Consider the following 25,293-nt stretch of genomic DNA (forward strand, 5'->3'; position numbering starts at 1 on the left):
TTAAGGTTGAGATATACTCAAAGTAGAATGTTAACTTAAATTAGCTAAAAATAATCCTTAAAGCTACACTTTAATAATTCAGATGTGAGAAACAGCACCCCCAATTCTTCCCTGTACCCCCCCCAGTCCGAGTTTGATTGACAGCTGGGTTTCTCTTTCCTAATTATATGAACACACATGCAGGCAAGCTGAGTTAGTCTAATAAATGTTACTATGGTAATGGGGGGCAATCATTCTGGAGGTGACTATACAGTTTTTGGTGTCTGTACTCTTTCAAAGGCCACTTGACAAACCCTGAAATCACACACACATCACTGTACTGTATGTGTAACTGTATTCAATCTTCAATAGAACCAGGAGTCCTGCTCTGATCTCAACCACTATCAGCTGTGGAACAAAATACAGACTCAGGATCTGAGCATCGTCATATCTTAGTTTAGGGACTGGAACTAGAAATACCTTCAGCTCATTTAGGACTGTTCCTTCCCAGAAGTCATTTATCATAAACTCCCTGATCGCATGTTTTCTGTCACTCTCATAATCTCACAACATATTGCTAAGAACAGCCGGCGTATTTGCCCAGAAACAACAGACAAGAGATTAAAATACATCACCACATGCTGCGGAATATAATTATGCTTGATAAATGTTGCCATATTAAAAAGTAATAGGTTAGCACACCAAGGTGCATTTTGTTTCTGTTAGTGTTTTATTTCATAAGCTTCCTTGTAGCTGCCAATAGATGGCCCCCTTTCCTGTGTTTTCAATTTCCTGCAAATACTTACAGGAAAAGAGATCAGAAAGAAAACTATAAATGATTGGTTGGTGTTAACAATATGAAGCAAAATAGCATGTTATTCAAATATATAAAGAAATGTCTTTTACTAAAATAAGACAATTGTTGCCCAATTCACAGCATAGTCAAGAATCAAAATACGTTTTTATCTGACTTGAGACACAGTTCTGTGCTCCCATCTGGAGCTATTAATCTAAGTCCTTCCAAACTATGCATTTCACTGTATGGATCCTTTTATATGTACCCAAGTAAAACAAAATGCCAAAAGTCTAGGCTTGTCATGCTTGACACACAAGTGTTAACACACTGGCTGTGCAGATATTCTGAGAAACCGGCAATTGTTGGAAATGGCACTCATGGAAAGAAAGTTTTTATAAATCAAATTTTTTTATTTTTAATGTGTATTCACATAAAATTGCTCATTTAAAACTCACCAATACAAGTACAGTTTTACATTGGTTTTCTACAGGTCTATAAAAGTCCTATAAAAGACTGGTCCGCAACGACAATTCCTACACATTCCCCTGAGTGGGTCAATCAGGTCCGACGCCCGCCGACTCCTCTCTGTGTTGAAGTACGTAGTAGTCGTGGACGTACATGAGCACAGCGAATGGCTGGCCAATGATGAGGGAGATCCATACGGCGGCGTTGCCATAGTTACCCCGGAGAAAACACGCCACAAACCAGGCCAGCGGAAGCTGTGAGCCAAGGACTCAGTTTGGTGAGTAAACCAACATCACAGACATTTCAAAGAGTAGAAACAGCACAGATATTCAGAGAATACAGTTCTGCAGTGTGTGCAGCTCCGTTTCTCCATCCCTGATCTCACCTGAGCCATCATGCCCAGAAAAGCCCACGGCCTCAGCATCTTCAGTGGGACACTGACCAGGTACTGCAAAGACATCAGCAGCAATGAGTTTTAGTTTCCATATATACATATGCATTTCTATATAAATGTGTGAGCGTGCGTGTGGCTGCTGATAATGGGCCTCTGAACGCCCATGTAGACACTCCATTTTATTTAATTTCTATCAAAAGCAAGGACATTTCAAAGTGACCCCAAAGCTATGAATGTTAGTGTATAAACACACACAGACACTCAAAAGTTTGGGGTCACATAGAAATGTCCTTGCTTTTGATAGAAACGCTATTTTTTTGTTTATTAAAATAAAATCAATATTGATCAGAAACACAGTGTAGACATTGTTAATGTTGGAAATGACTTGTAGCTGGAAACATGCGTCTTGGCATGCTCTCCACCAGTCTGTCACATTGCTGTTGGGTGACTTTATGCCACTCCTGGCACAGAAATTCAAGTAGCTCAGCTTTGTTTGATGGCTTGTGACCATCCATCTTCCTCTTGATCAAATTCCAGAGGTTTTCAATGGGGTTCAGGTCTGGAGATTGGGCTGGCTTTTCATTGATGAAGGGCTTTTTTTCAAGCTTTGCACGACTTCAGCCCTACCCCAAGGAGACTTTTTCGAATCATTCTTGCCGTGCCCTCCACCCCAGCTGCTGTTTGCCATTCTTTTTGTAGGTCACTTGATGTCATCCTATGGTTGTTGAGTGACATTTGAATGAGTTGACAGGCAAATCTCATTTTAACTAATGAGGTACTGATTATGTGATTACCTGAACCAAATCTAGTTCAATGAGTATAAAAACCACTGCTGTGGTCATCGCCATTCTCTTGCAATTGGACCAGCTGGATGGCAAAAACAGTGTAAGTAGTACCTCAAAGGTAATTTGAATAAAAAAATAATAATAATTCGGCATGACAAAATAGTTGAAATGAAAACCTTTGAGTGAGGAAAAGAAGGGTTCAATTCTGGCTTTACTGGCAGAGGGATACAGTGAGCATCAGGTTGCTTCCATCCTGAATATTTCAAAGATGGCAGTTCATAAGAACAAGGTCAGGCAACAGACATTGGGAACAATAAAGCTACAGACTGGCAGAGGGCGAAAATGACTGTCCACTCTGTATACAGCTCCGGAATTTTTTTTTATCTTTCCTTTCCAAAAAAGTTGAAAAGGAAAGTTTTGAATGAGGAACAGAAGCATTCAATTTGCAATGGTCTCTTAATTTTAACCCTTAGGTTCCTCACTTGAAACCTTCCTTTTCAACTTTTTTGGAAAGTTAAGAAAAAGTTGCAGTGGTACATCTTTTCCGGAGCTGTACACACACACACACACACACACACACACACACAGACAAACACACAGAAAAGGAAGTTAAGGTCTCCAGACAGACACATAACCTATAGAACGACACCCAGTTCTTCAAGTTAGAAAATGAAGGTAAGGTCTCCAGACAGACACCTATAGAATGACTGCTGGATGATTATCAACACCCAGCCCATTGCGTTGACTGATTGGGACCCGACAGAGAGCCCTGCCGTGTGACCCTCATATCCGCAGCTCCCAGTCTCCAGGGATCCCTCCTGTCATTACTCAGGAGAGGGGGGGAGAGAGGAGCGCCCCACTGGGCCGTGTGGCTTTCTGCACCCCTCCCCCCCCTGTTCCCTTCACTGTCCTCTGAAGGTGAACGTTTAGAGCAGCAGCAGCCCTGTCTGTCTGTCTGTCTGTCCTTCCGGGCCGGGCCGGGCCGTATCTCTGTGAACCTGCTGACTGAACAGGCTCTTCTCCGCACAGCCCTCTTATCTCCTCCTCCAGGAGCGCAGCAGCCTGATACGGGCTTGTGTTACACTCCTCCTCACATCCCAGCTACGCTACCGTCCCTCCAATGCTGACCTTCGACAGTGATGAAGAGTACTGGATATGAGCCAAGCAAAGGCACCAACGTGTATGTTTGTGTTTGTGTGTGTTTGTGTGTGTGTGTGTGTGTGTGTGTGTGTGTGGGTGTGTTGGGTGTGCACAACAGGGGGAGATGATCTGCTGAAATGGCCCTACTTCATTTCCTTTCTGGTAAATAAAGTCACTCCTACGCGATATAGCAATTACTACATATAAACAGCGTCTAACATATAAACAGGTTCTAACATATAAACAGGGTCTAACATGTCTAATAATATCTAGCAACTGTGAACTGTAGGCTAAAAAAATACAACACGATATCTTCACATATACATACACATACAGACATTAATACACACATACAGTTGTGCTCATACGTTTGCATATTTCTGGCAGAAATTGTGTCATTGACTTTGACTGATATGACTAATATGACTGATCATGCAAAAAAACTGTCTTTTATTTAAGGATAGTGATCATATGAAGCCATTCATTATCACATAGTTGTTTGGCTCCTTTTTAAATCATAATGATAACAGAAATCACCCAAATGGCCCTGATCATAAGTTTACTTATCCTTGAATGTTTGGCCTTGTAACAGACACACAAGGTGACACACACAGATGAATATGGCAATTAAAAGGTACACTTCCCACATCTGTGGGTTTTTGAGTTGCAATTAGTGTCTATGTATAAATAGTCAATAAGTTTGTTAGCTCTTACGTGGATGCACTGAGCAGGCTAGATACTGAGCCATGGGGAGCAGAAAACTGTCAAAAGACCTGCGTAACAAGGTAATGGAACTTAATATAGATTGAAATTGATATAAAAAGATATAAAGATTCTTGCAAATGTCAGTCAGGACTGTTCAATCACTTATTAAGAAGTGGAAAACTCAGGGATCTCCTGATACCAAACCTAGGTCTGGTAGACCAAGAAAGATTTCAGCCAAAACAGCCAGAAAAATTGTTCTGGATACAAAGAAAAACCCACAGGTAACCTCAGGAGAAATACAGGCTGCTCTGGAAAAATCTATTGTGTGGTTGATTCATGTAGCACAATACAAAGATACTAGAACAAAAATGAGCTACATGATCGCCAATGCCACAAAAAAGCCCGGTTACAACACGACCAATAACACCTTGACAGATCTCACAGCTTCTGGCACCCTGTTACTTGTAGTGACGAGACCAAAACAGAGATTTATGGTCACTACCATAAGCAATATGTTTGTAAAGGGGTCAACAAGGTCTATAGTGAACAGAATACCATCCCCACCGTGAACCGTGGTTATGGCTCACTGATGTTTTAAAGATGTGTGAGCTCTAAAGCATGTTATCAGAAAATACTGGCAGGTGATTTGCATTTTTCTGCAAGAAAGCTGTGCATGGGACGTTCTTGGACTTTCCAGCACGACAATGACCCTAAGCACAAGGCCAAGTTGACCATCCAGTGGTTGCAGCAGAAAAAGGTGAAGGTTCTGGAATGGCCATCACAGTCTCCTGACCTTAATATCATCTGGCCACTCTGGGGAGATCTCAAACGTGCGGTTCATACAAGACGACCAAAGACCTTGCATGACCTGGAGGGATTTTGCCAAGACGAATGGGCAGCTATACCACCTGCAAGAATTCAGGGCCTCATTGACAACTATTACAAAAGACTGCACGCTGTCATTGATGCTAAAGGGGCACTACACAGTATTAAGAACTAATGGTATGTAGACTTTTGAACAGGGGTCAGTGAATCTTTTTCTTTGTAGCCATGTTTTGTTTTAAGATTGTGCCATTCTGTTAAGACCTAAAGTTGAATGAGAATCCCATAAGAAATAAGACGTGTTTTGCCTGCTCACTCATGTTTTTTATATTACCAATTCTCCAAGGGTATGCAAACATTTGAGCACAACTGTAAACACACACACACACACACACACACACACACACACACACATATACAGTATCTCACAAAAGTGAGTACACCCCTCACATTTTCTTTAATATTTGATTATATCTGTGCATGTGACAACACTGAAAAAATTATACTTAGCTACAATGTAAAGTGGTTAGTGTACAGCTTGTATACCAGTGTACTTTTTGCTGTCCCCTCAAAATAACACAACACACAGCCATTAATGTCTAAACCGCTGGCAACAAAAGTGACTGCACCCCTAAGTCAATGTCCAAATGGGGCCCAAAGTGTCAATATTTTGTGTGGCCACAATCATTTTCCAGCACTGCCTTAACCCTCTTGGGCGTGTTGTTCACCAGAGCTTCACAGATTGCCACTGTAGTCCTCTTCCACTCCTCCATGATGACATCACAGAGCTGGTGGATGTTAGAGACCTTGCGATTCCATTTGAGGAAGCCCCACAGATGCTCAATAGGGTTTAGGTCTTGAGACATGCTTGGCCAGTCCATCACCTTTACCCTCAGCTTCTTTAGCAAGGCAGTGGTCGTCTTGGAGGTGTGTTTGGGGTCGTTATCATGTTGGAATACTGCCCTGCGGCCCAGTCTCCAAAGGGAGGGGATCACGCTCTGCTTCAGTAAGTCACTGTACATGTTGGCATTCATGGTTCCTTCAATGAACTGTAGCTCCCCAGTGCCGGCAGCACTCATGCAGCCCCAGAGCATGACACTCCCACCACCATGCTTGACTGTAGGCAAGACACACTTGTCTTTGTACTCCTAACCTGGTTGCCGCCACACACGCTTGACACCATCTGAACCAAATAGGTTTATCTTGGTCTCATCAGACCACAGAACATGGTTCCCGTAAACCATGTCCTTAGCCTGCCTGTCTTCAGCAAACTGTTTGCGGGCTTTCATCTTTAGAAGAGGCTTCCTTCTGGGACGACAGCCATGCAGACCAATTTGATGCAGTGTGCGGCGTATGGTCTGAGCACTGACAGGCTGACCCCCCACCCCTTCAACCTTTGCAGCAATGCTGGCAGCACTCATACGTCTATTTCCCAAAGACAACCTCTGGATATGACGCTGAGCATGTGCATTCAACTTCTTTGGTCGACCATGGCGGGGCCTGTTCTGAGTTGAATCTGTCCTGTTAAACTGCTGTATGGTCTTGGCCAACGTGCTACAGCTCAGTTTCAGGGTCTTGGCATCTTCTCATAAACTAGGGCATCTTTATGTAGAGCAACAATATTTTTTTTCAGATCCTCACAGAGTTCTTTGCCATGAGGTGCCATGTTGAACTTCCAGTGACCAGTATGAGGGAGTGTTAGAGGGATAACACCAAATCTAACACACCTGCTCCCCATTCACACCTGAGACCTTGTAACACTAACGAGTCACATGACACCGGGGAGGGAAAATGTCTAATTGGGCCCAATTTGGATATTTTCACTTAGGGGTGTACTCACTTTTGTTGCCAGCGGTTTAGACATGGCTGTGTGTTGAGTTATTTTGAGGGGACAGCAAATTTACACTTATACAAGCTGTACACTCACTACTTTACATTGTAGCAAAGTGTCATTTCTTCAGTGTAATCACATGAAAAGTTATACTTAAATATTTACAAAAATGTGAGGGGCATACTCATTTTTGTGAGATAATGTATATATACACATACATATTCACATGTATATATATACACACACATGTACATATACATACATACGTGTGCGTGTATGTATATATATATATAAAATCCACTGTACATACATATACATAAACAAACACACACACACACACAGAACAAAATTATAAATGCAACACTTTTGTTTTTGCCCCCATTTATCATGAGCTGAACTCAAAGATCTAAGACTTTCTCCATGTACACAAAAGGTCTATTTCTCTCAAACATTGTTCACAAATCTGTCTAAATCTGTGTTAGTGAACACTTCTCCTTTGCCGAGATAATCCATCCACCTCACAGGTGTGGCATATAAAGATGCTGATTAGACAGCATGATTATTGCACAGGTGTGCCTTAAGCTGGCCACAATAAAAGGCCACTCTAAAATGTGCAGTTCCATCACAACACAATGCCAAAGATTTTTGAGGGAGCGTGCAATTGGCATGCTGACTGCAGTAATTTCCACCAGAGCTGTTGCCCGTGAATTGAATGTTCATTTCTCTACCATAAGCCATCTCCAAAGATGTTTCAGAGAATTTGGCAGTACTTCCAACCGGCCTCACAAGCGCAGACCACATGTAACCACACCAGCCCAGGACCTCCATATCTACCATCTACACCTCCAAGATCGTCTGAGACCAGCCACCCGGACAGCTGCTGCAACAATCGGTTTGCACAACAAACCTCAGTCAGGTTGAGACCCCGATGAGGATGACGAGCATGCAGTTGAGCTTCCCTGAGAAGGTTTCTGACAGTTTGTGCAGAATTTCTTTGGTTATGCAAACCAATTGTTGCAGCAGCTGTCCGGGTGGCTGGTCTCAGACGATCTTGGAGGTGAAGATGCTAGATATGGAGGCAACAGCTCTGGAGGACATTCCTGCAGTCAGCATGCGAATTGCACGCTCCCTCAAAACTTGTGACATCTGTGGCATTGTGCTGTGATGGAACTGCACATTTTAGAGTGGCCTTTTATTGTGGCCAGCCTAAGGCACACCTGTGCAATAATCATGCGGTCTAATCAGCATCTTGATATGCCACACCTGTGAGATGGATGGATTATCTCAATGGATTACACGCGCACACACACACACACACACACACACACACACACACACACACACACACACACACACACACACACACACACACACACACACACACACCCCTTGCCTGGTGCTAAAATAACAGGAGAGTAGCCTCATAAAAAAAAGAAAAACAGCCTGAACCAGCAAGATCACATTCTGTTTGGCACAGCGGTCTGTCCCGCCTCAGCAGGCCGTAAGCGGAGCACCTTACCTCATGGAAGAAGGCTGATGCCAGGAACACCGCAGACTGGCCAGCCCATTTACTGACCCCTCTCTTCAGCATGGGCTTGTAGAAGTGGCTTTGGCGAAGACAGAGCCAGACAGGAAGACACTTATCAACAAACCAGGTCACATATACCCAATGCAGTCCTGCTGTTCATAAACCTCCATTTATTCCTGCCATAGAACACACATGAAGGACCTTCATTGAGGTGGTCTAGGTAGAATACATTAAAACTACTCACCGAAGGCACCATTTGTGTACAGGTATATTCCAGTTCTGCCAGAAGTATGGGACAGTTTCAGAATTCCTGCGAGAGAAAAGTCTCACACACATGTGAAATGTATTGTCTGATAATGTCATTTTTTCCTCGATGCGTCTCAATCACCTACTGTAGTAGCACAGAGGCAAAATTAGGGATCAGTTTTAACTAAAAATATTTTCACCTACCACCAGTCTCTGTAAAACTCCCTGTCCCCAAACTGCAGGAGCTCAGCCACAAAGTTCATGGCTGAGTGGAAGAATGTATAGAAGAAGATCAACCAGAGTAAATGGTTGGGCACCTGATGGGACAGGGAAGACAGTGGAGTAACAGGAGACCAGGTGAACATCCAGGACAACAGGACACTGACCACGACACCGTATACAAACACAGACACAGCGCTGTGTGTACGTAACCTCTCTCAGGACCACAGGGTAGGTCGACTATGAGGAGACCATGTTTTTTTCTCTCTTACTGCTAGCCTGAGTAGATGCTCCACCATCCTGGACAAGTCCATATCCTGCCGGATCAGGACCCGGGAAAAGAACAAAGAGTCACTGTATTGTAAAACGGTGGAACATGTTAATATGTAAATCACTACCACATGTTTATGTCATCCTCCTACCTCCAACGGCTTCATAGAACTCTGAATAATGGGCACCATCCACTGGGGGAGAAAGGGGGACACATTAAAATGAATAAATAACATCAGTCATAAATAATGGCTGTGCTGCTGAATACTCCGAGCCTGACTCTATAAGTTAATGTCAACAGTAAGCATACCTGCTGGGTTAGTCCAACCAATAACTGGGTGAAGAATAGCTGGAATGACAGAGAATCTGTTTACTTTGCATTTCTCCTCGAGAATCTAACAAATTGACAACGTATGGATGCGAGTCCGTGCGCTCACGCACACGTCCACGGTAGGCCAATAAGCCGAGCGCTTCTTCTCAACACGTGCTTTGGAGGCAATGGTAGGAACGTGAACCACTTCCACTTGGCTGAAGCGTGACTTGCGGGCGGAACTCACCATCTCGCAAAGCCTCCTCAGCAGGAAGCTCTTCCGAATCTTCGGCGATCGGGGGAAGTTCAGCTCATAGCAGAGGGTCGGTGCGAAAACAAAATAATATAAATCTAAACCCCAAAACAGGCAGAGAAAGAGACAGGCGATGAAGACAGCGTCGTCATCATCATCATCATTCAAGCGCTTGCAGCCACCTGGTTCAGTCACAGCTACATCACGACAGGCTGTGTGTGGTGGGGTCAACATCTACTGACCTCTACAGGTGAGATTTCCAGGGTAGGTCACTTGAGAGCCTACTCCCCTTCCCTCGGACCATGACACTGAGGGACCTGTAGGTGGGGAGAACCAGCAGTGTTTGTGTCCTAAGTGGCACCCTATTTCCCTGTAAAGTGGGCTGCTTTTCGCCAGGGCCCAGTTCAGTAGTAGTGCACTACATACAGGGCAGGGAGTCTTTTGAGACACAGACGGTGTTAGCACAGCAATTAGGATTCTCACTGTCACAATCAATCTGCTTGTGAGCTTCATGTGCAGTGAGTCAGCAGGTGGCAGTTAAATAGATGCGATAGGGTGTGTGTGTGTGTGTGTGTACACATTTTTATGGTTAGAGGAAACAAAATCATGTTCACCAAAAAAGGTTTTCACGAGTGGTACACACAACCGCGCGCACACACACACACAGCATCCCAGCCAACGGAAAACTGGGTCACAGTTGCCATTTCCGTAGAGGCCAGTCAGAAATCTCATTAAGCCCTTTATTACTAGTCAAAGGTCAGTGTAGAATCCCCGCGACACAAACTCTCTAGGCAAAGCAACTTTGTGAGGCGTCACTGAAGAGTTGGGAGGGGGGAAAAAAAGAATTCAAGGCACACCTGGGTTCAAATAATATTTCAGGTGTTACAAATACCTTACTAAACCTGCCTGGTCCAATGGATCAAAAGGAATTGTCAGGCAAATGGCATGCCCTATCTGGCATTCCAGACAGGCTTAATTCTAAACTCGACCCTAAATAATTTAAAAGATTGTGAATACTTTTTGAACCCTGGTTTTGGTTAAAAGCAGAAGTTGAAGCACTGTTGTTTTTCCCATTGAAGGTTGCAGAGGCAGACTTACATGAGATGGACCTGGACAAGCTACGGGCTTTAGCATAGCACATCTCTCTACACCACTTGTTCACATCTTTGTAGGAGTAGAGCTTCAAGAACAAAATGGTGTAGACTCCCAGAGCAACTGCTCCACCAACTGAGGACAAGGACATTATGAAATGTTTACAGTGAGTAATAGACACAATACTGGCAGTCACGATAAAGTGTTGTATGCCCAAGAGTACACGGTGTCCATCCAGTGGGGTTTAATGTCATGCATGTGGGTGGTATCATAGCACGAGGCTTCAGTTATTGAATTATAGGAAGAGCGAACTTTAGGTATGCCGACACACGCAAGCATGTCCCAGAGTAGAACGGAAAAGCTGGCTTGCCCTGATCTGGGGGAAGAAAAAAAAGTTGTCAAGGACAGAATGAATTACACGCTCTGTTTCTCAGTTTGCAAAGACGTCCGCTTTGATGTGTTGCTAACAAACAAGCACTAACAAGGAGCGAAGGAATGCTGTCCACCTGAGTCTCCATTTATCTCGGGCCATCCGTATCAGGCAGTGGTTGCAACACTCACCGTCCGCTCCCTGGCTATGACACGAGATGGATGACCGCCATAAACAGAGTCCGCTCACGTTTCACCAGCCCCGACAACGCTTCTGAGGCACGGAGAAACTTGGCAAGGCCCCCGGTTCATGCTAACAGACTACTACTACTGCTTTATCAATAGCAGCCATATGCTGCATGGAAATGGGTCGTGCCGCCATCCTGTGTATGGCATGGGCACAGAGAGAGATAGGGGGAGAGAGAGAGCGGGGGGGGGGGGGGGGGGGGCGCAGGGGACGGGGGGGGATTTGGGTGGTGGCTGGTTCCTTTGCCAAGAGGAACATCCGTGGCCCACTCCTCTGACCTTGATGTATAAACAGTGGCCCTGTATGAGGTACAAGCGACAGATGGTGCATCTTTGTCACCTCCTGTGGCGACGGCAGATGAGGAAAAAGAAACAGACTTTTAGGTGAGGGAGGTAAGGATTCTGGGATACTGTAGCTCGTGACACCTGCCGCCCCGTTTGCACAAACTTACAGTGAAAGACTGTGTAGAGGGTTTAAGATGAAGACGGCATTACACCTTCCTATTCTCTTGTAAGGGAATGGTTACTGACAACTCATGAATGTAGGTAAGGCCTTCGCATGTGCAGCATACATAAGAGGTCCGGTAAACGGTCGTATGTCACCAGACACCACGCTGGCAACCAACCAGCCTGATGAAGACAGGCAGAGCTGACCCAAGATCGACCCGTTCTAAGCCACTCCTCTTTTGGCCTCATCATCACCAAATCACTCCTACCTTTCTAAATACAAACAACAGCGTTTTATTCCTACACACTCTAAAATGAAGACAGAAGACAGTGCGTTCTCTCCTGATGAAAAACTAATACGGCCATGTACTGTACCTGGAGTCACTGACTTCACCATTAGAACGACAGCCACTGGGAAGCACAGAATGACTGACAGGTTGATGGAATGAACCAGCAGCCCAAAATGTTCACTGAAGCAACCCTGGAGCAACAGAACAACAGTATTTTTAAGCTCATGTCAGGCTATGTATACGGAGTACAGTATTTAACGCCTTGGGTTCCAAATGGCCCCCTGATCCCTAAAACTGGGGTCCACAGCCCTGTTCTGGTAGTACCACAGGGTTTTGTTCGTAGGCACCAAAACGATCATCCGGACTAACTGATCAGTTCAGTGATTGACTAGAGCATGAAGTGACTGACCCCTTCAAGACCAAGGCTCCTTAACCCGCCTTAAATAGTGACCAGAATGTTTGTGGATCTGAAGTAGTGCAGTAAACTGATGACATATGGTGGAATTTGGGAGTTAACTCCTTCCCATTTAACACTCAAAGATATATTCAAGATTTACATAAAATTATATACTGAAAATGTACACTGATATTTTCTGTGGATCATTAAAGTAAGTGTACTGTGTAAGAATATCAAAGTAGGCATGTTATTAGAAATGAAACTCACCACTGAGAGCCTTCTCTCTGTGTAGAAAGCTACCAAGACAAACACATTAGACACTGGAAGAGAGAAAATACATTTATGTTGTTAGTCAAGTAAATGTTTTTCTTATAAAGTAATTGCATGATACAGTAGTAACAGAACAAGGCTGAGTGTTTTGCATTATAGTCGAAGTATAGGCTTACTAATATGTTAACAGTTGATGATGGAGTCAGTCAGGAGATAGTGAAACATATATACTGAGGTGACATGAAGACCAAACTTAAAGTCGTTCCCATTACAAACTGAACATGACCAACAAAAAGTAACAGTTTCAGCACTAAAGCCTGGGGTGTTCTTTTGTAATCCACAGCAGTGTGAGAGGTCAGCCCAGTGCCCTGTTAAGATGGGCCTGCTGTCACAGCTTCAGCTGTTGGGAGAAATGAGGCGGCGCTAACACAGTCCACCTGCTACTATACTGTACTACTGCAGGACTGACAGGATGGCTCTACACTGTTAAACACACACACACACACACGCACGCTCAGTCACTTGCCTGGTCACTCGCTGCACTCACCCAGACTTCTGACTGTGTTCTCTGGTTCTCCTGACACTCTGTCGTCCCTCAAGATCCCACTGTACTTATGTTAAGAGTTTTTAACCCCGGCATCCTGGCTACATTTCTAATCTGTCCCTTATTTTATACTGGCTCGTTTGTCCCCCTTCTCTGTTCTCCAACTAAAACAATCAGGTAAAGTACTATAGGCACTAAATGCACCCAATCAATAATATATGCAAGTCGGTCTGGGTAACAGCATCAGTTAAATTACAAGTGAGGTTGGAGTCATGTGCAATGTGAGCATGCGCAGGAGCACACAGACACAGGAAAAGAAAGAAAATATGGAAGGCTTCAACTACTGTGATTTTCTGAATAGCTGCAAGGCTGCTTCTTCTCCATGCTGTACCACATTATGTGACCATGTGCTTGAAATGTCACCGTCTCAAAAAGTCTCATCAGCAGGAAGCTCTTACGAATCTGCTGTTTTAAAATAAATGAACATTGAATATATTCTAAAAGGCCTAATGGAGTAGGTTGAGGTGGACTTCTGTGGGAACCAACCTTCAATAAAAAGGGCAGTTTAAAACAAAACAATCGGCATCTCTGCCTTCAGTTCCTTGGCAATCTGTGCTTGGCTCCCAATCAAAAGAAGTACTTAAGCCAATAAAACAGACACTGAAAGCGCCAAGGACTACAAGTGCTAATAAAAAAAAAAAAATGCTGCAATGCATATAAAACTAGCCTTCTTTGAGGAGTCATTGTCTGCTATGCACACATCCTATACTGCATAAGTGTTATCGTGTCCCATAGCCCTTCTCTGTGCTATATGGCCATTAAGTAGGCCAGGTGAATGGTTCTCAAGAGACAACTGCAGCACAAGCTTGTAATAACCCTCCTACAGACTTGTATAGGGGAAGTCATCTAGAGGAGATGGGCTAGGGTCAGTGGTTAATGTAATTTCTACATTTTTTCCTATTACTTTATTTTACACTTTTTACTTTTATTTTTGTTCTGGGGTATTTCTCACTGGCTTGGATAGTGCGTAGCAGGAGGCAGATAGTATAGGGCAGGTAGTGTTTTGCTTTTGAAGTGTAGGGGAAGTGATAGCCTGTTATGGGAGTGACCCAGTTCACCGTGTTTAACCCTCTCTTTGGTCTCTAAAGACATTTAATTTAATGTGTCAAAGGTAGAAATGACTAGATGACTAATTGAATCAGTCATGTCTGGTTTACGGGTAACACACATAATAAAAATAAACATCGGTTTTCTTGCACATTACTCCACACACCAATGACCAGGCACACCGCAGGCATGTTGTATGGGTCCTTGACGAACAGCGCAACCACTTGAATCGGGTCCACAAGAATGCCGTACCTGAAAAAGAAATAAAAAAGGTAAACTCACCATTAATTTACAGAAGGAACCTTTGCAGAATGACAAACATTTAAATTGGCTCTACACTGTAATGAAGTGTTTTGGTGAATTAGATCCTAATATACATGTCAATGTCCCTGTCGACAATACTCCTGCACTTCTAAAGAGTGCAGACTGCTCTTAGAGCTGGCATCTGGGGACCGTCAGGAAGAAACTTAGCTGCAGTAGCTTTCAGAACAGCATATGGTCTAAGCAGTGAGGGAGCTGACGTTAGTTCTCTCTGCAAAACCGGTCCTTCAATTCAAACTGTCAAATACAAGCCTGTGACAACGTCACTGGAAAAGACATAAAAACACACTCTTCCCTTTCCTTTTTTGTAAAGCTTCTCATAATGTACTCACTTCAAAAGGTTTTCCAAGAACAGTCGGGCATTGCTCAAGACCTACAACAGAAGAGGGATTGTCTATTAATTGCATCCTGGAAAATAAGGCCTGTAATTCAGCCCAAAGTTCCATATATTTCTTCAAAGCATTAATTCGTCGCAGAACATATCCAGTTGCACCTGACCGTCATAGTTTTACAACAATGCTATTTGTGGAACAGATCTCGACAGTCAAAAGATGACGTGTTGGCAAGTCAAGATAATCCTCCTTTATAGATTTTTTTTGTGTGCCTTTTTGCAATTCTCTGCCTCCGTTTTTGAAAATGTTGGATTGTATTATCTCATTATGGGATACAAAGACTTCTCCACCTTCAATGGGAATTTGAAGAGAAGTTCACAGAGTACAGAGAACTACTCTCCTGACAAAATGATCTTGTTTCAAAGACTGGATTATCAACAGCTTTAGAAATTCAATTTTATTATCAATGGTTTTAAAGATGACTAAGCTGCAGGCACATCAGATTTGACATTAAATCAGATGAACTAACTAGCTGTTGCAGAATGTTTATTTTGATATATAGTGTAATTACTACAGTATTTGTCTACCATATTAAAAGTCTATGGTCTATGGGAATGCTAGGACCATGTTGACCTATATGCAAACCATTCTTGAACTCCAACATCTTTCTAGGTTAAGAGAACACCAATGGTTTTATATGGTTGTTGGGAAATGGGAATGTCCTGCTGTTTAGCGATTCTTCCAAATACAGACTTCAAAGCCAAACCTAATTAAAACAAATCAAGGCTATTAAAGTGATTAGCTTACCATAAACCTTAGGCATTGTGTCCAGGTTCAGGCTTGGACCAAAGATAGAGCCCAGCAACAGGCCGAGCAAAATATACAGTATCTTGATTTTTCTTTTGTCCACTAAGTCAGGCCCCGGGGGCACTCTCACAACATCAGAGCGTCACGAAAGCAGCGTGTGACCTATGCTTAACCTCAATCCACATTACACATTTCAGCAGCAACATACGGAGACAGGTAGGCTTTCATAAGCCTGTTGGGCTGTGCTAAAGATGAGTCAGATGTCTTTAAACGCTCTGGTGTTCAAACACAGTGTGTGATGAAAAAGCCTTCTGGTGAGGCCTGGAGGCACACGTCCACCACATACTGACGCTCTCAGATCAAATCCTCGCCTCACAGGAACAGGGACTCTGCTGCTGCTCTGCCTTAATGTGGCTCAGTGATATTGAGAGACATTGGAGTAGCCTGCATTGAGACCTCAATAGCGATTGGGTATCAGATGTAGTCTAGGAGAGGAGCCGTGGCTCGGATTGATGTGTTTTTTTAGAGTTTGGGTCTGGTTGTCTTGCTCATCAACCGAAGACATTTATCGAAGACTATCATTATATGCTAGTTTTTGCATACAGTAGGTGAACTAATCATGCACTTTATGTTAAGGTTACCAAACTTGGTTCACAACTATTAGGTACATTAAAAAAAGAAGCAGTCTAGGAAGCCTGTCAGTCAACCAGCGTGATGATAAATATGATGGCTGCCATTCACAGTTCTTCTTAGAATTACATAGAGCACAAACCCAGATCATTGACAATCATTCTATTCATATAGTAGTTTACAAAATGAGGGGTCATACTGGTAGCCATTGCAAAACATGACACACGGTTCACCAGGGGTCAGCACATTATACATACTTTTTTTATTTCCTTGAACACAGCCTAAGATCAATCAATCAAATGTATTTCTAAAGTCCTTTTTCCATCAGCAGTTGTCACAAAGTGCTTTTATAAAACACCCAGCCGGAAACCCCAAGGAGCAAGAAACAACAGCATTGAAGCACAGTGGAAAACTCCCTAAGAGGCTGAAATTAAGGAAGAAACCTAGAGAGGAACCAGGCTCGGAGGGGTGACCACTTCTCTCCTGGCTTTGCCGGGTGAACCTAAGACCTAAGTCAGTTTCAGGATAAAACAAAATGTTTGGTAAAACCTTTGGTGACACTTGAGAAAAGGTTTGGGATACACTGATTTAGACTGATGTTAGTTTATTAAAAACTATTACTCACCGGGCGTATTACTCACTGATGTAATACATAATGTCACAACTACAGCCTTGTGCCATCCAACGCTGATAAGGTGTGTTTGCAAAACTGGGTGTATTCATTAAACTTCCATTTGCAGTACCAAATAAGTAAACATGACATTTTGAATTCAAGACAGTTGAATTACTCTGGAGACCCACGGTGAGTTTACAAAGCAGTATGCAAGAACAGTAATGACAATTTACAGTGGAATAAAACACACAACACACCCAATAACAAATAGTACAGTTTTACAAAAAGCTTTCTCAAGGCATTTGGCAGGTGTCTGAGGCATTTGAGAGAAGAGGAGATTATTAGGGGACCTTTCACATACATTTGTATCCGACAAACTCTGAATTAAGTGAGGCAAACTTTGCTTGAATAGACCCAAAAACATGTAGGCCAGCTACACGGTGTCTGCATTGTGTGTGAGAGAAAGACAAACACTATTAGACTTTCATGAGCCATCACTGTGCACTGTACGTTTTCCCACTGTAGCAGAATTTGCCATCTCATAGATATATTAGCTAGTTAGCTACAACACAAACTAATAAGTCATAAGCTACAGCTCTGCACCAAATCAGGTGTACTGAGGCTAACTAGGTGGCTAGGTTAAGCTGAAGTGCATGTTATAGGTAACATTTTAGCAAACAAAGCTAATGTAACAGAGATGATGGTGTAAGCTCACAAAGCTCAACAATGAAATAGTTCTTAACCAACTTTTTATCAAATAAAGGGTAAATATAGAATCCGTGCCATGCAAAACCCCTGACAAAATCTCAAACTTCACTGAATTACAAGAGGTACATAGACATTTATTTTTGTGTAATATTTTATTTAAAACAAAGACACTCAAAATAAATTACTTTATGGTGAGATTGGAGTCATTTTGGGAAATACTGAGAAAAAATTAAATAGAAAATCAGAGAGCGAGAGGTTCTAAACAGGAGAAACTGCCCAAATCCATGGGTGCAAAGCTGGTAGAGGCATATCCAAGGAGACTCAATCTTTTATAGCTGCCAAAGACACTTCTACAGATTACTGAATAAAGGGTCTGAATAGTTATGTGCATAAGATATTAAAATTTTAGATTTTCATTTACCTGCCACCATTTTTTTTTTAAACAGGCCTTCTGTTTGTCATTATGGGATACTGTGTGTAGAGTTACCTTTGAAAGATATTCCAACTGCCTCACATTCCACATTTTGGTGTGTTAAGAACTTAATTTATCATTTTAATTTATTAACATAATTAAATATTATCTGCATATTTTGTTGTGTTATGGATAAATTAAGCCCATAACACACCAAAATGTGGGGGGGGGAAAGAAAGTGAGCCAGTCGGCATACTCTCCAAAGGCACTGTACAAACTGTACATAATAATGTACAAACGTTTACAATCATACCATGAAGTGCACGATTTGAGGTTTTGGATTTTATCCACTGTACTATTATGAAATTCAACAATGTATAGAACTGTATCAATCAATGCAGGGGAAAAAACATACCAGCATCACAACACACCAGTTGAGGACTCCCCTGTAGTTACTGTAGCCACTGGAAGAACTCAGCAGGGACTCTTGTAACCTGTGGCAACTGAGGAAAGAAGGATTGTTTGAATATATGCACCCGCAGTTGACCTGCCCTTCTGAAGCTATGGATGTTAATACCTGATATGCTGTGAATTAAGGTCAGTCTATCCAGGGGTACTCAACTCTAAACAGCAGGACCGGAGCCTGCTGATTTTTTTTTTTATGCGGTGCACTCACCTGGTGTCCCTGTTCAGAGGGATGCAATGCTAAAAAACTATTGGAACTTGTTTCAAGGGCCAGAGTTGAGTTTCAGTGGTCCATACCATAGATTCCTGACCTTAAAAAGATGTTTTAACCTGTTTAGCATAGCATTTGACCATGGCAGTGGCAATTTGTCTGCTTATTGCCCAGCCCCACCCCACAGAAGGGGTGCCCTAAAGTCAGTTGTTATACTGCCAATTTGTTTCTGGTCAGAGCAGGGGCAGTAAGCAGACCAAAGTCTGCTACTATTCATCTTACCAAACTGTAGAAAACGTGTGACATGTTTTGCTCGGAGCTAACCCATCAGCCGGGGCTGGGCAATTAGAAGACAAATTGGCCTTGCCGGGGTCAAATGCTATGCTAAACAAATTAAATTAGACATCTTAATGAAGGTCCAACATCTTTGGTGTAGGCACATCTGAATACACAGCCTGGTCTCATTGGAATACTTAGATTACATAAATGTATGGCCCGCGGTATCATACAATATGTTATGTAATGTTAGGTCACATTACAATGTGCTACCAAAACGTATAATACATTACGAATTGGCTAAAACGTAACATATGTTATGAACGATATTAAAACATATCATATGTCACAAACTCTAGACAAACGTATGTTACGAATGGCATGAAAACGTATGATGTTACGAAGGCACGAATTCATATCATACATTATGAATTTGCACAAAACATCCAACCCGGCGACGTTCAGCTCTGCAGACAGGCGTCCTACCCATTGCTCCATACAGGGGTAATGGCCTTACCAAGGTTGCTACAATGTGTATTACATGCTTTTTAACACTATAGTTAACGACAGGTATCACAGGTTAGGGTTTAAAGTTTGGGTTAAAGGGATAGTTTGTCCAAAATTCATATTTTTCTCAAAGTCCACTCACCAAAAGATAATCCTGAAGACATCATTTTTTCAAACAATCCATTACAGATCTGACCCAGTCTGTAGGTGGTGTTATTAGCATCGTCCAAATTCATGAATGGAAACGGTTCCTACCCCTATTGCAAAGCTGCATTGCAGGCGGAGAACTACCCCAAAACACATCAAGCTACATTCAGTAATCTGCCGCGGTAATAGATTTATTAAACAGTACACTGATGAAACAGCCGGCGGAACTGGGTGAATTCAAACTGGTACTAGCTAACTATCTCCTATAGCCACCAAACACCGCTTCTGTTCTTCAGCAGTGATGTCACTGAGTTGAGTGTGAACTTTAACCTCAAAAATATATGTGAAAATTACATTGCTCCGCCTAGCTGGCCCTTTTTCATCTGTGGTTATCAAAGTAATATTTGGAATTGTGGAAGATGACGTGGTCATAAGGAAGGTACAAGGGATGGGGGAGAGGAGAATGTTTCACTCATTGCCATATCTGTAAGGTCTGTTTACAGTTCCATCTCTCAACCCCATCACCAGGATGACACAGGTCTGCCAGATCCCAATCACAATGAACGCAGCACTCCTCCCAGCTCCCAATCACCGGAACACTAAGCCTGTTCAAGATTTTCTAACGTTCTTTGATCCTAGCATGCCTTCGGTGTTTATGATTTAGCTTATCCTAGTCTGTATGACTTCTATATTTTTTGCTATATTTTTGCTTGATTATTCCTTAATTCTTACTATGTAGATGTTGTGTGCAATGTCACAATAATTTAATTGTGCAGGATGACACTGTGTTATTCCGTGCATTGAATAAACACATTTTGAACTTTGAACTTCTGGATTTCCTTTGGATCAACTTCTGCCTGATCACATCTTGACCATGCTGTTTGCCTGCTTCCGGGGTTTTTAGTTTGAAATTAAATTCTACCCGCTCTGCAATTGGGACAGTACCTCTGCCTCTCCCGAGTCGTATGGTGGGTGAATCAATGGAGCAACTTCACCAACAACACATAAAAAGTTTGCGAGAAACATTTTACAGAGCATCATGACCCACGTTCACTTAGAAGAGGCCTAAATGCGAATGCAATTCCATCAAGTTACCCAGTTCAACCCGAGGAGACAAGTAATAATTCCGATTGCTATGTTATAATACACAAAGTACACATTGCCTCCTGATATTCTGGGCAAGGGTTGGGGATTAACACTTTCACATCACTCCCCTTTAGCGGCTCTCCAAGCTTCTATTTGGTCAAGTCATCATCTGTGCATTATGATTATGAAAAAGTAAGGCCTTATTCCCAGAAAAATATTTTTCCTGCTCGTATTCAGAGTCAGACAAAATATATGACCTGTATATTTTCCTTTCTTTCTTTCTCAAGCAAATTAAGTTTGACTGTCCAAGGTGAATATCAAAGACAAAATAGGTAACTTGTTTTCTAGCTAGCGAATACTATTGTATACTGATGTGTATACACTGATTCTTCCCCAAAGAATGGGATGAACACAGGAAGTAACCATTTATTTGAAATACTACATTATCATGTTCTGTGAGTTAAACAACACCACTTGTCTTTGTTTGGAGTGTTTTAGAGTAGTTTTCCGCTTGGAATGCAACTTGGCGATTGCAGTACAAACTGTTTCCGTTCATGAATTTGGACGATGCTAATAACGCTAATTACAAACTGGGACAGAGCTGAATAATTGATTGTTTGAAAAAATATATATATATATATGGGTATTCAGGAATATTGTTTGTTACGTTACGTGGACTTGAATTTTGGATGAACTCTCCCTTTAATGTTAGGTATCACAGCACTGGGGTTAAGGTTTGGGGTAAGGTTTGAAAACAAAAAGAGTTAGGGTTAAGGTTCAGGGTAAGGTTAGAAAACGACAAAGGTTAGGTTAAGGTTTGGTTAGGGTTAAGGTATCATAGCACTGGGGTTAAGGTTAGGGTTAAGGTATCACAGCACTGGGGTTAAGGTTGGGGTTAAGGTTTGTGTAATGGTTAGAAAGAAAATCACTCCTAACATATTGAATTGTAAAACCAATACTGGCCACTTCCAACAGGAAGCTCCTATTTGGAATAATGGGTAGCACATCCTTCTGTGGTAAGTACAGGGGTTCGAAACAAAGCCTGCCAAACGCTGTGTTTTCTGGATTATTACTCTAACGTTACTTCACCTAATGTAATATATCTTACGAAATCGGCTACAATACACAGTTGTCCAACCACGAGCCAATAACAATGGGGGTGGGGTTTTGCATTTCCTACCTGGGCTCCTGTACTTCCATTTTTTTTTTCATTCTGTAGACCTAGTACTCCTGTTTGTGTGTATGGACATTCAAGTTAATGACATTCTCGCGCCACCAATACCACAAGTCCCAACTCAGGGATACATGTTCAACACTATCGTTGTAGTTTGTAAATACAAGCATAATTAACTGAATGAATTAACCGAAACTGTGCACGACATGCATACATTCCCCACAGCCACAACGGGTTGTATTCATTCTGCCAAACAAAACATAAGTTCCGTTTTAATTAAAACGTTTAATCAAAGGGGAAAACAAAAGACAACTGGGAGGTACCATTTTGCCAAACAGATTTTCTATTGGACAAAATCACGGTAGGTTACCCAGATACGTTTGGTTTGCTTAAGAAACATTTCCCATGATTTCCCCTTCCCCAAATTAACGCCCTCATTAACACACCACGGACTTCCCCATTAAATGACACGCTACGTTACTCAAATATAGCCTACAGAGAAACTACACACACAATATATGTAATTGAGATTGTATACTCAATAGGGCACTGAAGTGAGTGCAGTATACGTTACAGTTAAACTTTTCTCATAACGAATCATTTCCCCAAGTCTGCGTGTTTGTTTATGCTCCTCACCTTAGTTGATCACTGGGCACATTTCTTCGTTTCTTCTTTTCCTTTGAAGCTGTAGAAGCCAAACCGGTCACATTTTGTTTTGTTACAAATGTTCTGCTGTCACCGTGTCCGATGGCACTTTCAACGACCGTTGACCGCCCATTCACTAGTTTCAAAGTAACACCAATTTCATGCGATGTGGCTCTTCTTTTGCGGGTAACGGGACCTATTTCTTCCATGTTGATAGCTTTTGATTCATTTGATGAATAGGCTACTTTGCGGGCAGCCACCTATACTGTACACATGTCCACTATTACACTGTCACCGAGGAAGTTGAGATTGCAAAACAAGTTGCTGAGTTGGAGGAGCTAGTTCCGTATTAAAAAAAACCGTAGGAACGTGGCGTGGTGGATTGGATTGACGAATCTAGCAACACTATGTACTCTATGTTCTGTGTTGTATCTAGTTATCAATCAAAGTATTTGATAACAGTGAGTGAATTTTTTTCCTATTAAAATAATATGTAGGCTACATCCAGTTTCTAAAATATACACAATCAATACCGCAGACCACTTAAGGTTTACTTAACTGTCACTAATAAAGACCGTTTTATATTTTAGTCATTTTAGCAGATGCTCTTTTCCAGAGGGACTTATTAGCGATTTCATAGCTGAGACGTTCACACAACAAATAGGCATGTTAAGTGGTTGGTAATGCGGACTGCAGGTTGAAGTGAAGTGAACATAATTTGCAAACAAGGGGATAGTGCTACATTGTTATGTTTTGTCTAGTCTATTAATATTAGTATATACTAATATTTGAATGCAGTTGATTCCAACTTCCAAGGAAATGGCCTTCATGAAAGACCTTAAATACAGGACATGGAGCAAACACATTATTTGCCTATTGACATGTTCTGATTAGTCGGTGACGGGGACAGGCCATGGCCTAAAGGATTATTAGGAACACCCGTTCAATTTCTCATTAATGCAATTATCTAATCAACCAATCACATGGCAGTTGCTTCAATGCATTTAGGGGTGTGATCCTGGTCAAGACAATCTCCTGAACTCCAAACTGAATGTCTGAATGGGAAAGAAAGGTGATTTAAGTTATTTTGAGCGTGGCATGGTTGTTGGTGCCAGACGGGCCGCTCTGAGTATTTCACAATCTGCTCAGTTACTGAGATTTTCACGCACAACCATTTCTAGGGTTTACAAAGAATGGTGTGAAAAGGGAAAAACATCCAGTATGTGGCAGTCCTGTGGGTGAAAATGCCTTGTTGATGCTAGAGGCCAGAGGAGAATGGGCCGACTGATTCAAGCTGATAGAAGAGCAACTTTGACTGAAATAACCACTCGTTACAACCGAGGTATGCAGCAAAGCATTTGTGAAGCAACAACACGCACAACCTTGAGGCGGATGGGCTACAACAGCAGAAGACCCCAACGGGTACCACTCATCTCCACTACAAATAGGAAAAAGAGTGAGCTCACCAAATTTGCATGAGCTCACCAAAATTGGACAGTTGAAGACTGGAAGAATGTTGCCTGGTCTGATGAGTCTCGATTTCTGTTGAGACATTCAGATGATAGAGTCAGAATGACAGAATGAGAACATGGATCCATCATGCCTTGTTACCACTGTGCAGGTTGGTGGTGGTGGTATAATGGTGTGGGGGATGTTTTCTTGGCACACTTTAGGCCCCTTAGTACCAATTGGGCATCTTTTAAATGCCACGGCCTACCTGAGCATTGTTTCTGACCATGTCCATCCCTTTATGACCACCATGTACCCATCCTCTGATGGCTACTTCCAGCAGGATAATGCACCATGTCACAAAGCTCGAATCATTTCAAATTGGTTTCTTGAACATGACAATGAGTTGACTGTACTGAAATGGCCCCCACTGTCACCAGATCTCAACCCAATAGAGCATCTTTGGGATGTGGTGGATCGGGAGCTTCGCGCCCTGGATGTGCATTCCACAAATTTCCATCAACTGCAAGATGCTATCCTATCAATATGGGCCAACATTTCTAAAGAATGCTTTCAGCACCTTGTTGAATCAATGCTACGTAGAATTAAGGCAGTTCTGAAGGCGATAGTGGGTCAAAGACAGTATTAGTATGGTGTTCCTAATAATCCTTTAGGTGAGTGTACAAGGTATGTATTCATCAAAATCAATGCCTCCCAAGCCAATACCGGCATTGCACCCTTTATTTTTCTTCCAACAGAACGATGTCTATGATCCCGACTTACCTGCAGAGGGCGGCCAGCAGTGGGGTACAAGGTTCTATGCTGCTGGCAGTTAAATACATTTTCTTGGGAAATATGAAAAATCATTTGTTCATTCCAAAACATTTGAAAACCTACTTTTATGTACCGTTGTGGTCACAATGGTATGGGTGTATACCTGTAATTAAAAGTATGTATTTGGGTAGAGCACTCACTGGCCTGCACACCCTTCTCAGGAGAACAACC

General features: G+C 42.3%; 1 protein-coding gene across 1 annotated transcript; it reads right to left on the reverse strand.

The window, feature by feature from the left end:
* Positions 1–1,175: 1,175 nt before the first annotated feature.
* On the reverse strand, positions 1,176–23,638 carry dgat1b (diacylglycerol O-acyltransferase 1b). The gene is made up of 17 exons (XM_010884613.3): positions 22,831–23,638; positions 18,744–18,831; positions 15,159–15,199; positions 14,672–14,757; positions 12,852–12,904; positions 12,273–12,378; positions 10,842–10,970; positions 9,986–10,060; positions 9,738–9,841; positions 9,491–9,529; positions 9,333–9,374; positions 9,183–9,227; positions 8,896–9,008; positions 8,690–8,755; positions 8,437–8,524; positions 1,626–1,688; positions 1,176–1,494 (listed from the first exon to the last, which is right to left on the reverse strand). Exons 1-17 carry the CDS (start codon positions 23,046–23,048, stop codon positions 1,330–1,332), a joined length of 1,521 nt encoding a protein of 506 aa, XP_010882915.2. The 5' UTR covers positions 23,049–23,638; the 3' UTR covers positions 1,176–1,329.
* Between the last annotated feature and the right edge of the window lie 1,655 nt (positions 23,639–25,293).

The sequence above is a fragment of the Esox lucius genome, chromosome 20, assembly GCF_011004845.1.
Source record: "Esox lucius isolate fEsoLuc1 chromosome 20, fEsoLuc1.pri, whole genome shotgun sequence".
Lineage (NCBI taxonomy): Eukaryota > Metazoa > Chordata > Actinopteri > Esociformes > Esocidae > Esox > Esox lucius.